General features: G+C 39.9%; 1 protein-coding gene across 1 annotated transcript in view; it reads right to left on the bottom strand.

Annotated features, from left to right (window-relative positions):
- Positions 1-596: 596 nt before the first annotated feature.
- Positions 597-20,134, bottom strand: part of LOC126198530 (heat shock protein 75 kDa, mitochondrial) — a 379,324-nt gene continuing 359,786 nt past the window's right edge. The window contains exons 13-16 of the mRNA XM_049934925.1: positions 17,288-17,415; positions 13,856-14,043; positions 4,856-5,160; positions 597-882 (exon numbers count right to left, since the gene is read on the bottom strand). Of these exons, the coding sequence (XP_049790882.1) occupies positions 781-882; positions 4,856-5,160; positions 13,856-14,043; positions 17,288-17,415 (723 nt within the window). The 3' untranslated portion in view covers positions 597-780. The remainder of the gene's footprint in view (positions 883-4,855; positions 5,161-13,855; positions 14,044-17,287; positions 17,416-20,134) is intronic.

Raw genomic sequence — 20,134 nt, 5'->3', positions numbered from 1 at the left:
ACTTACAACAAGTGAATGTGATTGCAATTCACAACAGATAAAGTAGTCAAGTCAGTCAATCAATCAATCCAATCAATTGCCACTTGCTAACTTCACTCATGAATGATGTTGGCCAAATTTACCCAATTCGATGCGATCATCCACACCTGACCTATGCAGGCTTGCTCAGAACTGCACATTACGGCTGCTCTGTGGCAATGTTTGGCTGATTATAGGCCACTTGATATCTGGTTACCTAGCTTACAGGACGGCTGGACAGCCAGAATTCAGCCAAACAGCTATGTCTTTCATCTCTAATAACTATTACTTAAGGCTTGTTTACATTTTACACAACTGAGTAAGTACCCAAGGACAATGACATATATGTTCTGGAGCATGTTTAGGTTTATATTAAAAAAATATAAGAATAAAAATAAAAGAAAAACAACAATTGTTTGTGTAGCAGGCAGACCTGAAATCTTATAGTTTTGTCTGCAAACATATCTACTGCAAAAGCTTCAAAACCAAATGATGAGTAACTAGTACACTGACTTGTATGAACTAAATCATTCTTTTTACTTTTCAATTTATTTTTATTTTTATAAGAAAACGATGGAAACACTCAGGGATTTCAGTTATTTTATTTACAAACTCACAACTGACAGTATTTTGTGATGAGCTATGACATGTGATAGATACATAATCCTTTGGCCATGATATAAACATATATTATCATTGTTGAGATGTCTCCTGTACTTGAAAGATGAACTAATGAAAGTATTTAAATCACAGCCAAATGCCTCAGTGTTTTTCCAAAGCTAGAGTCAGCAGCTCGTTCATACTTGTAACTAGTGTTCTTGGATCTTCCATCAGACCTGCTGAGACCATTGCATTGGAAAACAGCTGTAAGAAAATGATTACATTTAAAATGATATCTTTATGAACAACAAACAATTAATAATTCATTTGTGCACTTTTTGAATGCTGCCAAAACCTCAGTTTTATTATTACAAACACACACATTAACAAATTGGCAATATTTGACAGAAAATAAGTTCACCTATAATGTTTCAGAACAAAAACTGGAGTACTCCATTCTATGTATCATAATTAAACAATAAACAACCCATCCACACAAACCTGTAAAGCCCTCCTCCTAGCACACTGAATACCTTGCCAAGGTCTTTTACTAACAATCAGAAACTGGCTTGTTTCAAATGGCTCTGAGCACTATGCCTAGAACTAATTAAACCTAACTAACCTAAGGACATCACACACATCCATGCCCGAGGCAGGATTCGAACCTGCGACCGTAGCGGTTGCTCGGCTCCAGACTGTAGTGCCTAGAACTGCACGGCCACTCCGGCCGGCAAGCAGAAACTACCAAGCATTTTCTATAACATATCCTCTGTGACATATCCTCCAATTCTCTTAACCATTTCACTGCTTCAGACATGATTTTTGAATCCTGTGCTGAGGCGGCTTTTATTATGGCCATACTGCTCGCCAAATGCTGGTGTTCTGGCCAATATGAAATACTAATCTTCTGACTTTTCAAACACTATTACATGAAAAACTTTTATTTTTGCACATCTTACAGTGAGATATTTTTGCTTGATAATGTACTGAATTTATTTTCATTATCCACCATACTTACTGCACTGTATCAAATTAAATAAGACATTACATGAAATTCTGAAGATTTTGCAGAGGTAAAGATACATTACATAAACTTTGGGTAAAGCTGATTTTAGCTCATACACTGGAGTGAATGAAATATTAATAGGATATTGAAATTTTATGTAAAATTGAAAGTGGAAGGTATCTCATTTCATTCTTGATAACTGGATTTTATATCCAAAGGACAGTCACATGAAGTGCCCACTCATGCCCTTGCACATTGCAAATTATGCTGACACAACAACTGTCATATCTTAAACAATTCAATACATCGAAACAAGGCTTTTTTTAATGATAGCATGCAATAAGGCACATATGTTGTGAAATAAATACTCAAAACATTTTGATTCACGAAGATATGGAAGTAACTCATCCACAGCAGTGAGAAATTGGCAGCTCAGGATACATTCAGACATCTATAGCCCTTTAGGGAAGTGTACACACACCCACAGCAGTGAAAGGATTAATATGCTAACCACATCCCCTGACACTAGGAGCAAGCTTCTGAAAATCCTCCTAACATTTCACTGCCTACTCAGATAACTCAATCTATTCTTATAATAACTCAATCTATTCTTATACCACTGCTGGTTCCAACACTTTATTACACGAGTCATTTCATGGCCAAGAGTCATGTGGAAGATCAGTCCACCAAGCATTTCATATTCCAAATCAGACACTGATAAATCCCATCCCAACTGTGAGAGGGACACCTAAAGCATTTCCACTGCAACTACTGCACAACATTTTAGGAGTGAATGGCTCTGGGAGAGCACTGAGGTGAGATTGGGAGTAAGTATCAACTCAACAACTGCCAACTTGTGTGAATAGCCACTGCCCAACTGTGACCACATGTAAGTTGCATCAACCACTGACAGAGCATGCCGCTGAACACAACATATTCTTTTAGTTTATTGTCCAGCATGTGTAGCATGATGATGCGGGTTCAGGTGTCGTGCTGATCTGAAATAAAGTGACTACACCAGTTTCACATTTACTTTTGTTTTAAATACCATGACCTGTGTCAGTCCTCAAGGCCATTATCCAGCGGTTATATGTAGGTCATCCTGAGAGAATACAGAATGACCTGACAGAAATGTGCAAGAGAGGCAAGCAATGATAAGAATATAAGTACAGTGCTTTAAAAACGAAATAAAGTACAGAATTATATGCTATTTAAAAGATTAAGACAGACACATCTACATCTACATCTACATCCATACTCCGCAAGCCACCTGACGGTGTGTGGCGGAGGGTACTTGGAGTACCTTTATCAGTTCTCCCTTCTATTCCAGTCTCGTATTGTATGTGGAAAGAAAGATTGTCAGTATGCCTCTGTGTGGGCTCTAATCTCTCTGATTTTATCCTCATGGTCTCTTCGCGAGATATACATAGGAGGGGGCAATATACTGCTTGACTCCTCGGTGAAGGTATGTTCTCGAAACTTCAACAAAAGCCCGTACCGAGCTACTCTCCTGCAGAGTCTTCCACTGGAGTTTATCCATCATCTCCGTAACGCTTTCGCGATTACTAAGTGATCCTGTAACGAAGCACGCTGCTCTCCGTTGGATCTTCTCTATCTCTTCCATCAACCCTATCTGGTACGGATCCCACACCACTGAGCAGTATTCAAGCAGTGGGCGAACAAGTGTACTGTAACCTACTTCCTTCATTTTCAGATTGAATTTCCTTAGATTCTTCCAATGAATCCCAGTCTGGCATCTGCTTTACCGACGATTAATTTTATATGGTCTTTCCATTTTGAATCACTCCTTATGCCTACTCCCAGATAATTTATGGAATTAACTGCTTCCAGTTGCTGACCCACTATATTGTAGCTAAATGATAAAGAATCTTTCTTTCTATGTATTCACAGCACATTACACTTATGTACATTGAGACTCAATTGCCATTCCCTGCACCACGCATCAATTTGTTGCAGATTCTCCTGCATTTCAGTACAATTCTCCATTGTTACAACCTCTCGATATACCACAGCATCATCCGCAAAAAGCCTCAATGAATTCCCGATGTTATCCACAAGGTCATTTATATATATAGTGAATAGCATGGTCCCACAACATTCCCCTACGGCACACCTGAAATCACTCTTACTTCGGAAGACCCCTCTCCATTGAGAACGACAAGCTGCATTCTGTTATCTAGGAACTCTTCAATCCAATCACACAATTGGTCTGATAGTCCATATGCTCTAGTCCACATGCTCTTACTTTTATCATTAAACGACTGTGGGGAACTGTATCAAACGCCTTACGGAAGTCAAGAAACACAGCATCTACCTGGGAACCCATGTCTATGGCCCTCTGAGTCTCGTGGACAAATAGCGCGAGCTGGGTTTCACACGATCGTCTTTTTCAAAACCCATGCTGATTCCTACAGAGTAGATTTCTAGTCTCCAGAAAAGTGATTATACCTGAACATAATAAGTGTTCCAAAATTCTACAACTGATCGACGTTAGAGATATAGGTCTATAGTTCTGCACATCTGTTTGACGTCCCTTCTTGAAAATGGGAGGGGGGGGGGGGGGATGACCTGCGCTCTTTTCCAATCCTTTGGAACACTACGCTCTTCTAGAGACCTACGGTACACCGCTACATGAAGGGAGGCGAGTTCCTTTGCGTACTCTGTGTAAAATCGAATTGGTATCCCATCAGGTCCAGCGGCCTTTCCTCTTATGAGCGATTTTAATTGTTTTTCTATCCCTCTTTCATCTATTTTGATATCTACCATTTTGTCATCTGTGCGACAATCTAGAGAAGGAACTACAGTGCAGTCTTCCTCTGTGAAACAGCTTTGGAAAAAGACATTTAGTATTCCAGCCACATAGGGGAAAGATGTGTGAATGGCCACTGTCCAACTGTGGCCACATCCTTATATCACTAATTTACTTAGAAGTACTGAATTACATCACATTAAAACAACAAGAATTACTCTTCTCTTGCATTTAAGAACCGTTTCTTGTAAGTCCTATATCAGCTAATATTCCATTATAGGCAATGTAAAAATCAGTGATAAAAACAAAATGCAATTGATATTATCCCAACCTAGTTTCTGTATGATAATAAATAGTTATTAAAAGTTACACTTTGACTATCATTAAATGCTTTTAGTGTAGTCTCTCATCAGTCTTGGTAGTCTGATTTATTAACCAAAGTAGACATATAACTTACGTACTTGTTTAGTAACCAGTTCAGCCAGCTTTGGGTTTGAATCTCTAAGAAAAGCAAGCTTCTTAATGATGGGATGCCGAGGATTAATTTCTAACTGTGGCTGCAGCAGAGTGTAGCGAGCATCCTCAGGTAGTTGGTGTGATTGCGTCCGAATAAAGTGGCGTGCAGCTGCCATCTCTTCAACTGTGACTACACAAGGGTGCGAGTCCAAACGCTGTGTCACACGGACATTATGCACTTTTCCTGCTAACACACTCTTCACCCATGGTAGCAATGCTTCAACTGATGTCCGAGACAGGCTATCAGTTCCTGAAAGCAATATGATGTATAATGGCATAATATTTTATTAACTAATCATTAGAGACAAAAGTACTTTAATGCAGTATAATAAACATGCATCACATTAATTAGACCATCTTTACGAAAGACACACATGCTGAACAAATTAATTTGAGAATCTGTTGAGAAATCCAGATATATCCTATCTACAGTGATAGTAGCTTGCGAGATTATGGCCTGAAGTTAAACCATTTAATGCTGGTACAGAAAAGAGAGAAGAGTTTTCCACTCACAACGAAACATCAACTACATGTTGCTTTGATAAGTGGGGCATCACTGTTTGGTGCTTGTGTTCACTCAAGTAAAGGTGGTTCAACTGTGTTTGTGTGAAAATGTGACATGACATGTCATCTGTATGATGGGTGATATGGGATGACAACTGAATGTCCCAGAGTGTAAATTAATGATAGTGAACTCATTTCATATGAATAAGGGCATTAAAAAAGTTTCAAACTTGATAACATCAAGTCACACACAAGGGCCACATATTCACATAGAAACTAAAGCCTAAAATTATAGGCAAGTGGTGTTCACCAATAAACATTTTGAAAGTTCTGGCAGGTCATGACTGCTATATCAACAACAGTTTCAAAATAAAAAACAACTTTTTGAAGTTTGGTGTGGTCATTTACAACATAAGTCTTTATGTAAGTTGTGCTAAATAATTTTAGAAGGTCTGGTTTTGGATTGAAATGCCTGTTGCACGTCTTACCCACTGTAACAAATGGGCTCTCACACTCAACTGGAATCTTTTCAAAGTGGCTGAGAAATTTGAGACAGACTCATAATTGCTTTTTCTCACTATTCAACAAATACAGCACGTGTCCACAAAGCTTCCTCACAGTTAATTCTTCATGTGAAATGAACTCTTTCTTGTGATATATTCACTGTGTTTTCTTCTTCATACACCATTAATAATGGGATACCAAATACCATTTACACCACTATGTCAATGTTTCTATTTGTGGTTGCAGTTTTAGGATGGACTTCATGTGAATCATTTTCAAGATAAGTACAGCTAAATTTGACCTCAGCTTATCCACTCCCTAGCTGTTGAAAATGGATCAGCCTTGTAAAACTTTTAATGCTTAAGTACTTCTGCAGACAACCTTGTAGGTAGAGCAACTACAGCTATGAATTGTCATCTTGGGTATTAATAAACACTTCAGCTGTATTTAGTCCATTATTATTGGATCACTACCGGTCTTTTGGTACTAAAAGCCACATCTTCAGGTACTGGGTACAAAGTTTCGAGCATTTCACGCTCTAATGTTTTGGTTATAAATTCATCTGAAGATGTGACTTTTACTGCCACAAAACCATTAGTGATCCAATAATAAAGGACTAAATACAGCTGAAGCAGTTTATTAATACATAAGGTGCTAAAACACTTGCTTACTAGAATATTTCAACTCTCAAGTGCACACTGTGACAGCCTGTCATAAGGTATTTAGCTACCATAACGTTTGTGGACTGTCTTCCAGAGTGATAACCAAATTACAGGGTCTATCCTTTGACTGTCAGTTCCAGTGTACTAACCATCAAAGTAAACAGATCTACAGAGCTTCCTCATCAGAGACATGATTCTTGTACATTCCACAGATTAAGGACTCCATAATGATCTCCTTAAACTCAAGAATCCCACGTTTGGGATTTGTCTCCCATTCATCAGGACTTTGGAACAATCCTCAGTAATACTGCATGACACTTCACAAGTTTTTGTGCCTGCTTGACTTGCTGGATCCAACCCCAGCCATATTCTTATTCACCTTTGGCTAGCGAGCCCTAAACTAATGTGTGTCGCCTGAAATGGTTACCCCCATGCAGCAACTACAAACATTGCTCAGAAAGTAAAGCACCACATTTTTTTCTTCTTCAACAATTCTAAATGAACATAATGAGAGTTAATCTCCATCCCGTTCTATGGTGTTCCTCCAGTGCGAAACAAGGGCATGTATGCCCTGCTGGTACTAATTCTTGTCCTGTGGCAGAGACAGTGCTTCACTGTGCGTATCACCTCCTCCTCAATGACAGATGCCGCACCAACTGCCGAGTCATAATGCATCTGTCCTCACAAACAACAACATCAGCTTGCTGCAGCATGTCAAGTGTGCCAGCTGTGGATGGTCTCCCTGACCACTGCATATCATGGAGCTCCGCCAAACTGTCTTCTGATGCCATCACCCTCCATGCCCAGCGACTAACTGTACTTCTGTCAACAGCAGATGCTCCATAGACTTTGCACAGGTGCTTGTGAATATCCCCCACAGTTTCTTTCTCTGCAGTGAAAAATTAAATGACGGCAAATTGCTTGTAATATTCATCACCTACAGATGCCATTTTGAAACTGTCCTGCAGCTACACTATCTGTCGGAAGTGACAAACTTGGTGCGCTCACTCAGGAGACTTCAAATAATACATACGTAATGCTTCACATACGTAGCACTGTTTTCGGCTTAGAAAAAAGATGCAGTGCATTACTTTCTGGGCAACCCTCATATTTTACCACTACCCATGCCAGCTGTGTTATGATTAGATTAGACTGTTTTCATTCCACAGACCCACAAATGGGATGATTATCATGGGTGTAGAACAAGTCAGAAAGTATGATATAAAAAACATATAACATTTGAATATAATACTCGCTTACCCTAATCATTTGTCAGAAGACGGTCAAAATAGGTGGATACATTACATTAAACTGGAAATGCTAATATTTACAGAATTAATACATTGTCACAGCAAAACATAGTTATGCACTTTTAATAAATTTATCATACACAGAATACCTAATCTGGACTGTTGTGAACAAGTGCAGTCAAAAACTGAAATCTAACAGACATTTTTACTTAAGCTGGTCTAACAGTCCCTGTTAAGATATTCATGTATAAAGTAGAAGGAGTTGCCTGTCAAAACAAAACTCAGTTTAAACAGTGCTTTATCTGAAACCAAGTTTTTAATGGTTGCAATTATAAACAATATTATGAAAAGGGCAGATTGCTACTCACCATATACTCATATACTGGAGATGCTGAGTTACAGACAGACCCGACGGTCAAAAAAGTAAGCTTTTGGTCAAAAAGGCCTTCATCCAAATTAGACAACACACACATACATGCGCTTGTGTGTGTGTGTGTGTGTGTGTGTGTGTGTGTGTGTGTGTTTTGTCTAATTCTGATGCAGGCCTTTCTGGCCAAAAGCTTATTTCTTTGACAGTATTTCTGTTGTACTTATCTGCAACTCATCATCTCCACTATATGGCGAGTAGCAATCTATCCATTTCATAATACTGTCATTATTTCTTCCTGGATTTTCCATTTTTATATTGTTAGTTGTATGAAGATTTGTGTGTGTAAATCAAACAACATTGTATAATAGAAATCAAGCAAATGAGGGAGCGCAGCTGTTAAAGCACTGGCCTCCTATTCAGGATGATGGGGTTCACTCTGTCTGCCCAATCCGATTTGGGTTTTCCATTGTTTTCCTAGATCACCTCAGGCAAATGCTGGGATGGTCCCTTCATCAAGGTGATGGCTGACCATCTGTCCTATCCTAGTAGAGCATAATTACAATATGGGATGATCCTTGGATGAAATAAATAAAACTCAGAGGCAGGATTAAAATCTTCATGTAGTTAAAAAAAACTATTCCTGTGCTTTCACTATATCTAATCCTCCTGTACAAGTAGCAAATTAAATTATTTATCATTTACCCATGTCACCGTAAGTAAACGCTTCACTGTCTCATCATCAAAGTGAATTGCCTCACTGATCCAGTTTACTTCATTCAGTTACATATATTTGTGACAGTTTTCACATCCTATCAGCTGTAGTGCTGAGGCTAGTGTGAGTGGTAAAAATCTTCCGTTTCCACACATTACAACATTGCTCTGCCACTTCTGTCCATTATAAAACATATCAAATAACCACCAGAACACAATGTCTGCTTGTTTTAAGTGATAACGTAGCTCTTAGAGCATATACTTCTCTATCTGATATCGATTACTATTGTGTCTTCATTAGAAAAGTAAAACTCAACATTAATTTCACATCTGTCACTTTTTGTGAGTGTTTGTTACATTCTGAACAACAAAATTACAATTTCCACTACATATTTGACCAACATGACATAAGCAATTTCAGTGTTAATTTATTTATAGTTCCTTTTAACAGCCATTGTCAGTTTATTGTCAAATGAAGAATTTGATCTGGTTTCTATCGCAAAAAGCCACTTTTATTTCACATTTTACCCAACATACTATAATAAATGTTCAAAAATGTCCAGTGATCTCCATAACAACTTTTTGCATTTTTCTGAATAGATGCTAGAAAGTGGATGGGGTCCACACAAACTATTAATGACTGGTCCCACAAACTACTGAATTACTGACATCTCGTGGAAATCGGGTTTTCTGCCGGATATCAGCGTCTTCCAAACACGATATTTCAACGTCATTACTTGACGTCTTGATCAGGTGTTCCCTGAGACTGGCTGCTTGCTGGACCGGGTCGCATATTTATGCCTGCCCGGTGCCTGGTGTTCTGTTTGCCGTTCCCTAGTCGGTCCGCACCCTCAAGTCGCGCTATCCTGCTGCTCTAGGTGTTCCCTATTCCGTCCGCGCCCACTCTGGCCACCTCCAACTGCGCTCATGGCCTCCTTGTGTTCCCTTCTCGGTTCGTTCCCACTGTGTGCGGATGTCTGAGGCTCGTTGTTGGTGTTGGAAACATATTTTCTCCAGTATTGCTTCAGCAGTTCAAATGCTGGGTTCCATGCAGTGCTTAGCTGGTATCCTGCTTCCCGGTTAATCAGGTTTTGTGCCATCTTTATCTCTATAGATTCGGTGATGACACTATCCCAGAACCTGGGGATCTGGACCATGACCTTGGTGTTTTCATAATCCATGGAATGTTCCAACTCTTGGCAGTGTTCTGCTATTGCTGATTTTGTGGCCTGGCTTAGCCTGGTATGTCGCTGGTGTTCCTTACATCTGATTTCCATCATTCTAGTCGTTTGGCCAATGTAGGACATACCGCATTCACAAGGAATATTGTAAATGCCAGGCATCCTTAAGCCCAGGTCATCTTTAACTGTTCCAAGTAAAGCCCTGATTTTGCTAGGTGGGCAGAAGACACTTGATGTTATGTTTCATTAGTATTCTGCTGATCTCGGCAGAAACAGGCCCGGCATACGGTAAAAATGCCAGCTTCTTGATTTCTTCTTCTTGCTCGTTCTCCGGTGTATCCTGACGTCTGGCGGGGTGTAGAGCTCTGCGGATGTCCCTGGATGAGAATCCGTTGTTAGCAAACACTTTTTGAAGATGTTCAAGTTCCCCTGCCAGGCTGTCAGAGTCAGACAGTGTCTTGGCTCGGTGTACGAGTGTTCTAAGCACCCCGGTCTTTTGTGCTGGGTGGTGGCAGCTGTCGGCCTGTAGGTATAAGGCTGTGTGTGTTGGCTTCCGGTGCACACTGTGGCTGAAGGTGCCATCTGCCTTCTTCTTCACCAGGACATCCAGAAACGGAAGCTGACCGTCCTTTTCTATCTCCATGGTGAATTTAATATTCAGATGCCTTGAGTTCATGTGGTCCAGGAAGTCTTCCAGTTTTTCATGATCGTGGGGCCAAATGGCAAATGTGTCATCAACGTATCTCAGGAAGCATGTTGGCTGGTAAGTGGCAGTTGTAAGAGCCTCGTCCTCGAACTTCTCCATAAACAGGTTGGCCACTACTGGTGACAAGGGGCTACCCATCGCCACCCCTTCAGTCTGTTCATAGAATTGACCTCCACATAGGAAGTAAGTCGATGTTAGAATATGCTTAAACAGATCCAGCACAGTTCCATCAAACTTCTCACTGATTAAGTCAAACGTGTCCTTAAGGGGCACTCTGGTGAACAGGGACACCACGTCGAAACTGACCATTAAGTCTGCATCTGAGAAACGTAGGTTTTTCAGACGTTCCACGAAGTCCCGTGAGTTGCGGATGTGGTGTGCGCACTTCCCCACATATGGTGCCAACATTTTCTTGAGAGATGTTGCAGCTGGGTAGGTGGCTGCCCCAATATTGCTCACAATAGGTCGTAGTGGTACACCCTCTTTGCGTATTTTAGGTAGTCCATAGAGTCTGGGTGGTACTGGTGCCTTGGATTTCAGTTGTTTGATAACTTTCTCAGGCCAGCCCGTTTCCTTCAGCAGAGACTTGGTTTTTCTGTCCATCCGGTCAGTTGGATCCTGCTCTAGTGGTTTGTCAGCCGGGTCCTCCAGAAGTCACCGGATCTTCAGGTCATAGTCACCTTTCTGCAGTATGACTGTGGAGTTCCCTTTGTCTGCTGGTAATACCACTATGTCATCATCTTCTCGTAATCTCCTGAGGGCCATCCTCTCGTCTATTGAGATGTTAGACTAAGGCGGCCTGGCTCTGGTAAGGGCTCTGCACGTCTCTCTCCGAATCTCTTCAGCCGTACTTGAGGGTAGTGTGTTGACGACTTGTTCCACATAGCTGATGAAATTGGCTACCGGTAGATCTCTAGGAGTGACAGCGAAATTTAGGCCCCTGCCAAGAACCTTCAGGGTAGCTTCATCCAGTGTTCTGTCACCCAAATTTAGAACCTTGCGAGTGTCATGATTTTGTTGCCCTCAGCTGTTCAGATGTTCAAATTTTGCCAATTGTCGGGCTGTAGCATTGTTCTTAATGCATGCTGCTAGTGACCAAGACACTCCATCAATTGTCCCAATCCTCTTGCGCTGGTTTGGCAGCCATGTACAGATGTAGATGTAACAGCTCCCTGGATGTGACATCAAGTTTATGGCGTATGTCGGACTCTTTCTCTCACCAGAGCGATGCTGGCTCAGTGCTTGATCCTGTTGGCCGCCCTAGATGTAATATGATGTTTGATTTTGGGAAATACAGGCACCACATCTCCATCTCTGCACCTAAGGAGGAAGTTGAGTGAGCCCACCATCCTCTCTTTGCGTTGTCGCAGCTTGTCCCGTTTCTTCATATTGCAGCACAATTCCTCCCCGTAGAGTCTTGTGATGTAATTTCTTAGACTTTCTCGGCGATTTGATGACATCTCGTGGAAATCAGGTTTTCTGCCGGATATCAGCGTCTTCCAAACACGATATTTCGACGTCATTACTTGACGCCTTCATCAGGTGTTCCCTGAGACTGGCTGCTCGCTGGACCAGGTCGCATATTTATGCCTGCCCGGTGCCTGGTGTTTTGTTTGCCGTTCCCTAGTCGGTCCGCTCCCCTGCCACTCTGGACATTTCCTATTCCGTCCACACCCGCTCTAGCCGCATTCCCTTTTTGGGAACACCAGGAGGCCACCACCGCAAATGGAGGCGGCCAGAGCGGGCGCGGACGAAATAGGGAACGTCCAGAATGGCAGGGGAGCGCCACTCAAGGGCGCGGACCGAGAAGGCAACACCAGGAGGCCACGACTGCAGTTGGAGGCAGCCGGAGTGAGTGCGGACGGAATAGAGAACACCTAGACCGGCAGGATATCGCGACTCACGGGCGCGGACCGACTAGGGAACGGCAAACAGAACACCAGGCACCGGGCAGGCATAAATATGCGACCCGGTCCAGCAAGCAGCCAGTCTCAGGGAACACCTGATGAAGACATCAAGTAATGACATCGAAATATCGTGTTTGGAAGACGCTGATATCTGGCAGAAAACCGGATTTCCACGAGATGTCATCAAATCGCCGGGAAAGTCTAAGAAATTACTGAATTACTGTCTTGGTTGTGATTTCTGTTTGGGCATGTTACTGCATGACTACAGCCTTATATAAAGTACCTAGGAATTTCCTTTTAGGCATATTTGTCCATGGAGACTATCTTTTCTAAGATACATGATTACAAAGATAACTGTAATAGTGAGTTATAGAAGCTAAACTGAAATTCTTGGCTTTTCAATAAGTACTGCTTCTGCTTACGTAAATCAGACTGTCACTATTGTGCAACAAAAGAATACAAAATTTAAATAACTTTTCTTCACAGTCTATTACATACTTCTAGAATGTTATTTAGAGGTTTACAAGTCATGATCAGGACATAAATTGGAGTCATAAGAAGATAAGTTGAGATTACATCTCAACTGGAGCATCATCTATGTTGGTTCCTTCTCTGAAGTGACTAAATCTACAATATTTGTAATTGGTTCAGTCTTAACGATTTCAGCTTATCTTCACTAAAAAATGAATTTAGCACTTAGAGCAGAAAGTTCTGATGACAAGCTGCACCATACTTGGATGACAAGTTAGCATAATACATGTTTGTGCAGCTGAAAATAAGCCAGTTACTGTTACTTAGTACCTCCTCAATGACAGAAAAACACACACACACACACACACACACACACACACACACACAGAGAGAGAGAGAGAGAGAGAGAGAGAGAGAGAGAGAGGAGTATTTCGACCATCTTATAATCCCATAGAATATAAAAAAAAGATACAAGGAACCTTTTACTGTTCAGTTCAGAACATAAATTATGAAGCACGCAGATGAGCGCGCGCGCACTCACACACACACACACACACACACACACACACACAGACTCTAACTCCATGCTCTCAATTACCATGGTCTTTCACGTTTATCATCTCTACAGTTGGGAACAAGAAAGACTATTAATTCACTTGAATCACAGAATTTTACATACCAAGATTTGAAAGATCATCAGGCTCCTTATCTTGACGCATCTCTTTTTCGACAGATGTTAAGTTGTGGCGGTCAAATTGTCTGAGTTGCATTAGAACCAGCTCATCATATGGTTCATAGCAAAATAGTACTTCTACATCCTTTTGTTTCAGTGCTTCAAAATATGGAGAGGTTTCTGCCAAAGCACGACTGAAGTTTGGAGAACAAAACAAAATGAGAACAAAGAAAGAAAATATATAAGTGCGAAGTTAACACACCTTGTATATAATTCACAATGTAACAAACAATATAATCATCTGTTTTTCACTAATCCCACAAAAAATAATATGTACAAAAATGACTACTCACTTAAAACTAAAACTAAATACTGAAATGTACTACACTGAAAAAGAACATTTTGCAAGTGAGATAATTAATAATTAGGTGGAAACACCTCACAATGAGGACTAAATAAATGTGAAAGACACAAAAGGGTGTAATATATGCATGTTAAATCATGAAATATGTGCGATTTCAGGGAAGAGTATAGGAAGTTTTGAGTTTAACACAGAAGGGAGACCAGATGACAGACCCTCACCAGCACTATTTAATTTAGCTCTAGGAAAGATAATTTGAGAATGGAGATGACAATGCCAGAAAGAAGGTGCAATAGGCATAAGCCTCAGTTACATGGAGGAATTGCAATTCAGACTGCTTCACCTTTGCTGATGGCTAGTGGTCTGAAAAAGACTTTCAGGAAGAGACACTGCTGCAAAATCTACATTAAGTAGCCCAGAAAACAGGCCTGAGAATATCATTAAAAAACCACAATTAATGAAAGTGACAACAGAATTGCAAACAGGACATGGAATAATCAATGTAGACAAATTCAAATATGTGGGGAGCAAGAAAAATGGAACTAGTTTACAACCTCATGCAACATATTTACAACAAAATATCTATAATCATCAAAACTAAACAGGACCTAGGAGAAGGCAAAAATAGAGAGAAAAATATTACAAAAGATATTGGGCCCTAAAAAGAAAAGTGAAATTCAGAAGAAAAGGGGAAAAACAGGGACTGTACACACAGATCAAAGAACTGTCAGATGTAATAGGGAAAAGTTGGTTGAAGTTGGCTGGACATAACCAGGTTGTCGAGAAGGCCACCACAGCACAGATAAAAGAAGTTACAGAAGACTTAAAGGAACTAGGCAGAACCACAGAAGACATGATGCTCTGGGACAAAGCTTCGTATGCAACATCTTGACATTGGAATATGATTTGCAACATGATTACATCTTACTGGTAAAAAGGGTAAGTTTTCACTGCTGCTGGCAGTATCCACATCCCTGGATAAACAATTACATCATTAGTTTTAATGTTACGTTGCATTTACATCAAAGTTCTCTCAACCACACCTCCTAAAGATTCCTTTTTGTGAGCGGAGACGAAACGTTGGTGTACAAGACACTGACAGACACTGCAGAAAAGCTGGTAGCCCATTTGGTTGAAGCTGCAGCTATTATTCATAAAATGCTACATTGTTGTGGTGTATTATACAATCATTAGCACACATGTCAGTTGTGCAGTAATGTAAACAAATAACATTTTTCAGCAAATATACAAAGATGATGTGACTTACCGAACGAAAGCGCTGGCAGGTCGATACACACACAAACAAACACAAACACAAAATTCAAGCTTTCGCAACAAACTGTTGCCTCATCAGGAAAGAGGGGAAGGAGAGGGAAAGATGAAAGGATGTGGGTTTTAAGGGAGAGCGTAAGGAGTCATTCCAATCCCGGGAGCGGAAAGACTTACCTTAGGGGGAAAAAAGGACAGGTATACACTCACACACACGCACATATCCATCCACACACATACAGACACAAGCAGACATATTTAAGGTCTTTAAATATGTCTGCTTGTGTCTGTATATGTGTGGATGGATATGTGTGTGTGTGCGAGTGTATACCCGTCCTTTTTCCCCCTAAGGTAAGTCTTTCCGCTCCCGGGATTGGAATGACTCCTTACCCTCTCCCTTAAAACCCACTTCCTTTCATCTTTCCCTCTCCTTCCCTCTTTCCTGACGAAGCAACCGTTTGTTGCGAAAGCTAGAATTTTGTGTGTATGTTTGTGTTTGTTTGTGTGTCTATCGACCTGCCAGCGCTTTTGTTTGGTAAGTCTCATCACTTTCTTTCTTTTTAGATATATTTTTTCCACGTGGAATGTTTCCCTCTGTTTATATATATATATATATATATATATATATATATATATATATATATATATATGAAAAACGTTTTTGAACACTGTCACTACCATCAAAACCTTGATGGCCTGCTCTTGGGAAAACAGTGCACCTGTGACACTTTTGCCACACAAAAAAGTATTCTTTTTTTATCTCCTCTAAACATGCAAAAATTTTGTATACATTTTTTTTATTACCATGTATGCATATGAAAGTTTGCATTTTTTTCTAAATTTCTCACATTCACTTAAACAATTACATGTATGAAGTATCAATATAACTAAAAGGACAGTTGCTACTCACCGTATAGCGGAGATACTGAGTCAAAGAAAGGCACAACAAAAAGACTGTCGAAACAGCCAACAAGGCCTTTGTCAAAAATAGGTAACACACACACACACACAGTCTCGGTGGTCGCGCGCGCACACGTGTGTGTGTGTGTGTGTGTGTGTGTGTGTGTGTGTGTGTGTGTGTTTGACAAAGGCCTTGTTGGGCAAAACCTAACATTCCGAAGTCTATTTGTTGTGTCTTTCTGCGATTCAGCACCTCCATTATATGGTGAGTTATATTGTCACATTCCATCCTCAATCTTCCATTCTTTCATAAATGAAGTATGTTAGAAAATAAACAAGACTGATTATTTTGTATCTATTAATTTTATTATTTCTCCATATGAAGGTTGTCTACTTCAAAGTAGTTGCCTTTAGAAATTACACAGTGATGGCTGTGTTTCCATTCTTCACACCTGTTCAGGAATCTTTCTGCAGGAATACCTTTCAGTTTTTTGGTTATGCTCTTCTGGGTATTACTCAAAGTATCCAAATAACAGCCTTTCAATTGGTTTTTGAGCTTGGGGAATAAAAAGAAGGCATAGTGAGTGAGATCCCATGAATAAGCGATTCAGAAACAACATGATTGCTATTTCTTGGCAAAAATTCTTTGATGGAGATTGCCATGTACCTGGACATACTGTTGTGGTGCAGCATTTACCAAGTAAAGGGTGTGATTCAACCTAACTGCCATGCAAAGCTGGAGGTTACAGTGCCCCCATGCAAACAGTGCTGTTTGTTCATGCACAGGGTTGCCAGCATAGTTATTGTTCTAATACTCTCATTCTCAATTAATAAATATCCAAATGTAACCAATGCATTATTTAAGACCTGCTTTTAAATCATTTGTATCATTTCATGGTGTCAGTTACCTGGGTGCAGCAAGATAGAATATGTCCCTCTGAGCAGGCTTAAGGCGACTGCAGTACTCGGGCAATGTCACCTTCTCACCAGCTGGCTTTGAAGATGATTCAAATCTCAGCAGTTTCGCAATCTCCTCCTGTAATGAAAATCACAGTATTTCTAAAAAGGGTTTCAAAGCTGAATGCGAAGCTATGCGACAAATGAAAATTCGGACTGTGTTAAAAACGATAATTGCTGATATAAAAATAAGATTTAATCAACCAAATGCTATGATGGAAACGACTGGGCCGACCTGAGAGGAATCTAAATTAAAAGAAGAACTGAATAAGTAGTTGTTCAGTGAACTCTGCAGCAATAAGTTGTACAAAGAAAACGAGAATAGGTTTTCTTCTACATACCATTTGTACAAGTAGCATAAAGAAGGAATACGACACAACACCAATACTTGTATCAGGTTCTCTAGATACCCAAACTTCATGAGCATGTGTGCTCTTTAAAGATATGAAACTTCCTGTAACATGTATGAAGAGCAAACATGCTCCTATCTATGGAACCAGATATAATTATTGGTGCCTTGTCTTATACACAAACGACTGGTACTTTGTGTCATTCATGGGACAAGTTGGTAGATGACATAACTGGAACATCAAAACTGGTTGCCTGGTAAAACAATATCAAAATAAAGAGCTGTTGGTACAGTATTATTACATTTTACTATTACTTAAGGATTCTTTCTAATGTTGGAGGAAATCTAATATTTGAAAATTCAAGTGTTTAATTAAATGGAGCTAGAAGGCATGAGATCTTCAAAGAGGAGTGTTACTACAAGAAACAATAGCTGTATTTTGATAATCAATCACCATTTCCTTTAAACTCTAAACGAATGATTCCAGAAAACAGAGGCACGTTGTTTTTTCCAGCAATAGTGTATTTCTGCTCTAGATGCAACTGCTTCAATAGGGATGTGTCTTTTCTTTCATCACTTGTGCTTCAATATATTAGAATGAAATACGAAATGTTTTCTCAACTTACTAAACAGCAATTAAGATAAGCACACTAAAAAACACAAAAATTCCAGTTTCCAATCCATGGTTCCTTCATCTGGCCAAAGGGATAACAATGACGGGCAAAGTAAAACTAGTAAGGGTTGATTAAGTAAATATTGGTGAAGGACAGTGTAGGGTATCATTAGATCAAAGGAGACAGAGCATTGGAGGAGCAGGAAGAAGAAGAGGAGGAGGAGGAGGAGGAGGAGGAGGAGGAGGTGAAAAGGATAATCAACAATGAAATGCTATGAGATCAGACCTGAAAACATGAAAGTTAAAAGTGATCATAATTCACAAGGTGGAGGTGCAGAAAGGACAGTGATTAATGTAGCTTGAGGTGAAGTTAGTAACACGAACCAAACACACGTTTGAAAAGCTATAAAGTATTGCCACTGGAAGGTAATATTCAAATTATAAATGTGGTGGAAGTTGGCATGTGGGTCACATTTCTCATCGTAGCGTTTGTCATGACTTTGTGATCAGTGCGTCAAGCATTGCTAGCACACCCAGCCTCTCAATCTACATTCAGCCTCAATGAAGACAAAGGAAGCATAACTGTGGTTGTATGTCAGCCAGTATATGATGCCACTGTCTCATCTTTCAGGTTTTAACAGTGATGATGTGAGATAATTAGTACTAGGAGTGTGCATAAAAATGCTGTAATAGTGACAGTCACAAAGGTATTCACAATATAGCAAAAAAGCCCTAGATCTTTATATACAATGTAGTAGAGGTTCTGAGAGATTTCAAAGGAAACGTAGAAGAAAGCTTATACAATTCTTCAGTGGGAAAGTTTGGACAAAACATCAGGAATGATATGTTGGTAGAATTTTCCATGTAGAAGAACACTTTTGTCCTTAAAACTTTCTTCCAGATTTCTTTAAATATTTATATTGACCATTAACATGTTGTGAACGAACTACTAAAACAGAGCAATGAGTACGAAGACCAGTTTGTTTGGGATTAATAGATTTCAAGCACGTTTTTCACTCAGTTCACACAAAACCCATATTAGCAGCCTTTTAGAAATTAGGCACTGATTCCATGTATGCTAAAATACTGATTAACATATGCAAAACTTTCATTAGACTTCACTACGATTGTCAGAAATTTGAAATTTTAAGAAAAGGAAGAGTAAGTCAAGGAACTTACACATCATGAAAACTGTTCTTAGCAGCCCTTGAGAAAGTCTTGAATCCGGAAACTATTAAAAAGAAGAAGGAATGTGTTTTAAGCAACCATTTCTGAAATATCTCTATTCTAGCCGATCAAAGTGTACTGTGTTCCTCTTGTAAATAAACTCAAACATGAATGGAAAATCTTAATAGAGCAAATCTGAAAATAATCTTAAAACTTAATTACTATAAAACTTAAAGTATATCCAACAGAAGGAAAAGAAAATAGTAAAAATTAACAATGAAGTCGGAGAAACAGCTGATGAGCTTATGGGAACAGGATATGAATAGTGGTATACGGAATAAGCTGTACCAACTAATATCTGTACATACATATATTTCGACAATTATCATACACCTGCACACAGTACTAAGTATAAGAACAGACGGAATTAATATGGCGGCTCTGATGAGCGACCTGAGTCCCAAAGATTAATGTTATCTATGATCGATATGGCCTATCGACACCACACAGCCCCCCCCCCCACACACACACACACACACACACACACACACTACGGAGCACCTCATGTGAGTTTTGAGTGAAGACCATGTGGGCATCAACGCTGTTGGTGGTCATACGAGATGGTAGACACATGACCGGGACCTCCACTTCTACCGGGGCAGGGTACGG

This window comes from Schistocerca nitens, chromosome 8 (genome assembly GCF_023898315.1).
Source record: "Schistocerca nitens isolate TAMUIC-IGC-003100 chromosome 8, iqSchNite1.1, whole genome shotgun sequence".
NCBI classification, from domain to species: Eukaryota; Metazoa; Arthropoda; class Insecta; order Orthoptera; family Acrididae; genus Schistocerca; species Schistocerca nitens.
This window is presented reverse-complemented; position numbering and strand designations above follow the sequence as displayed.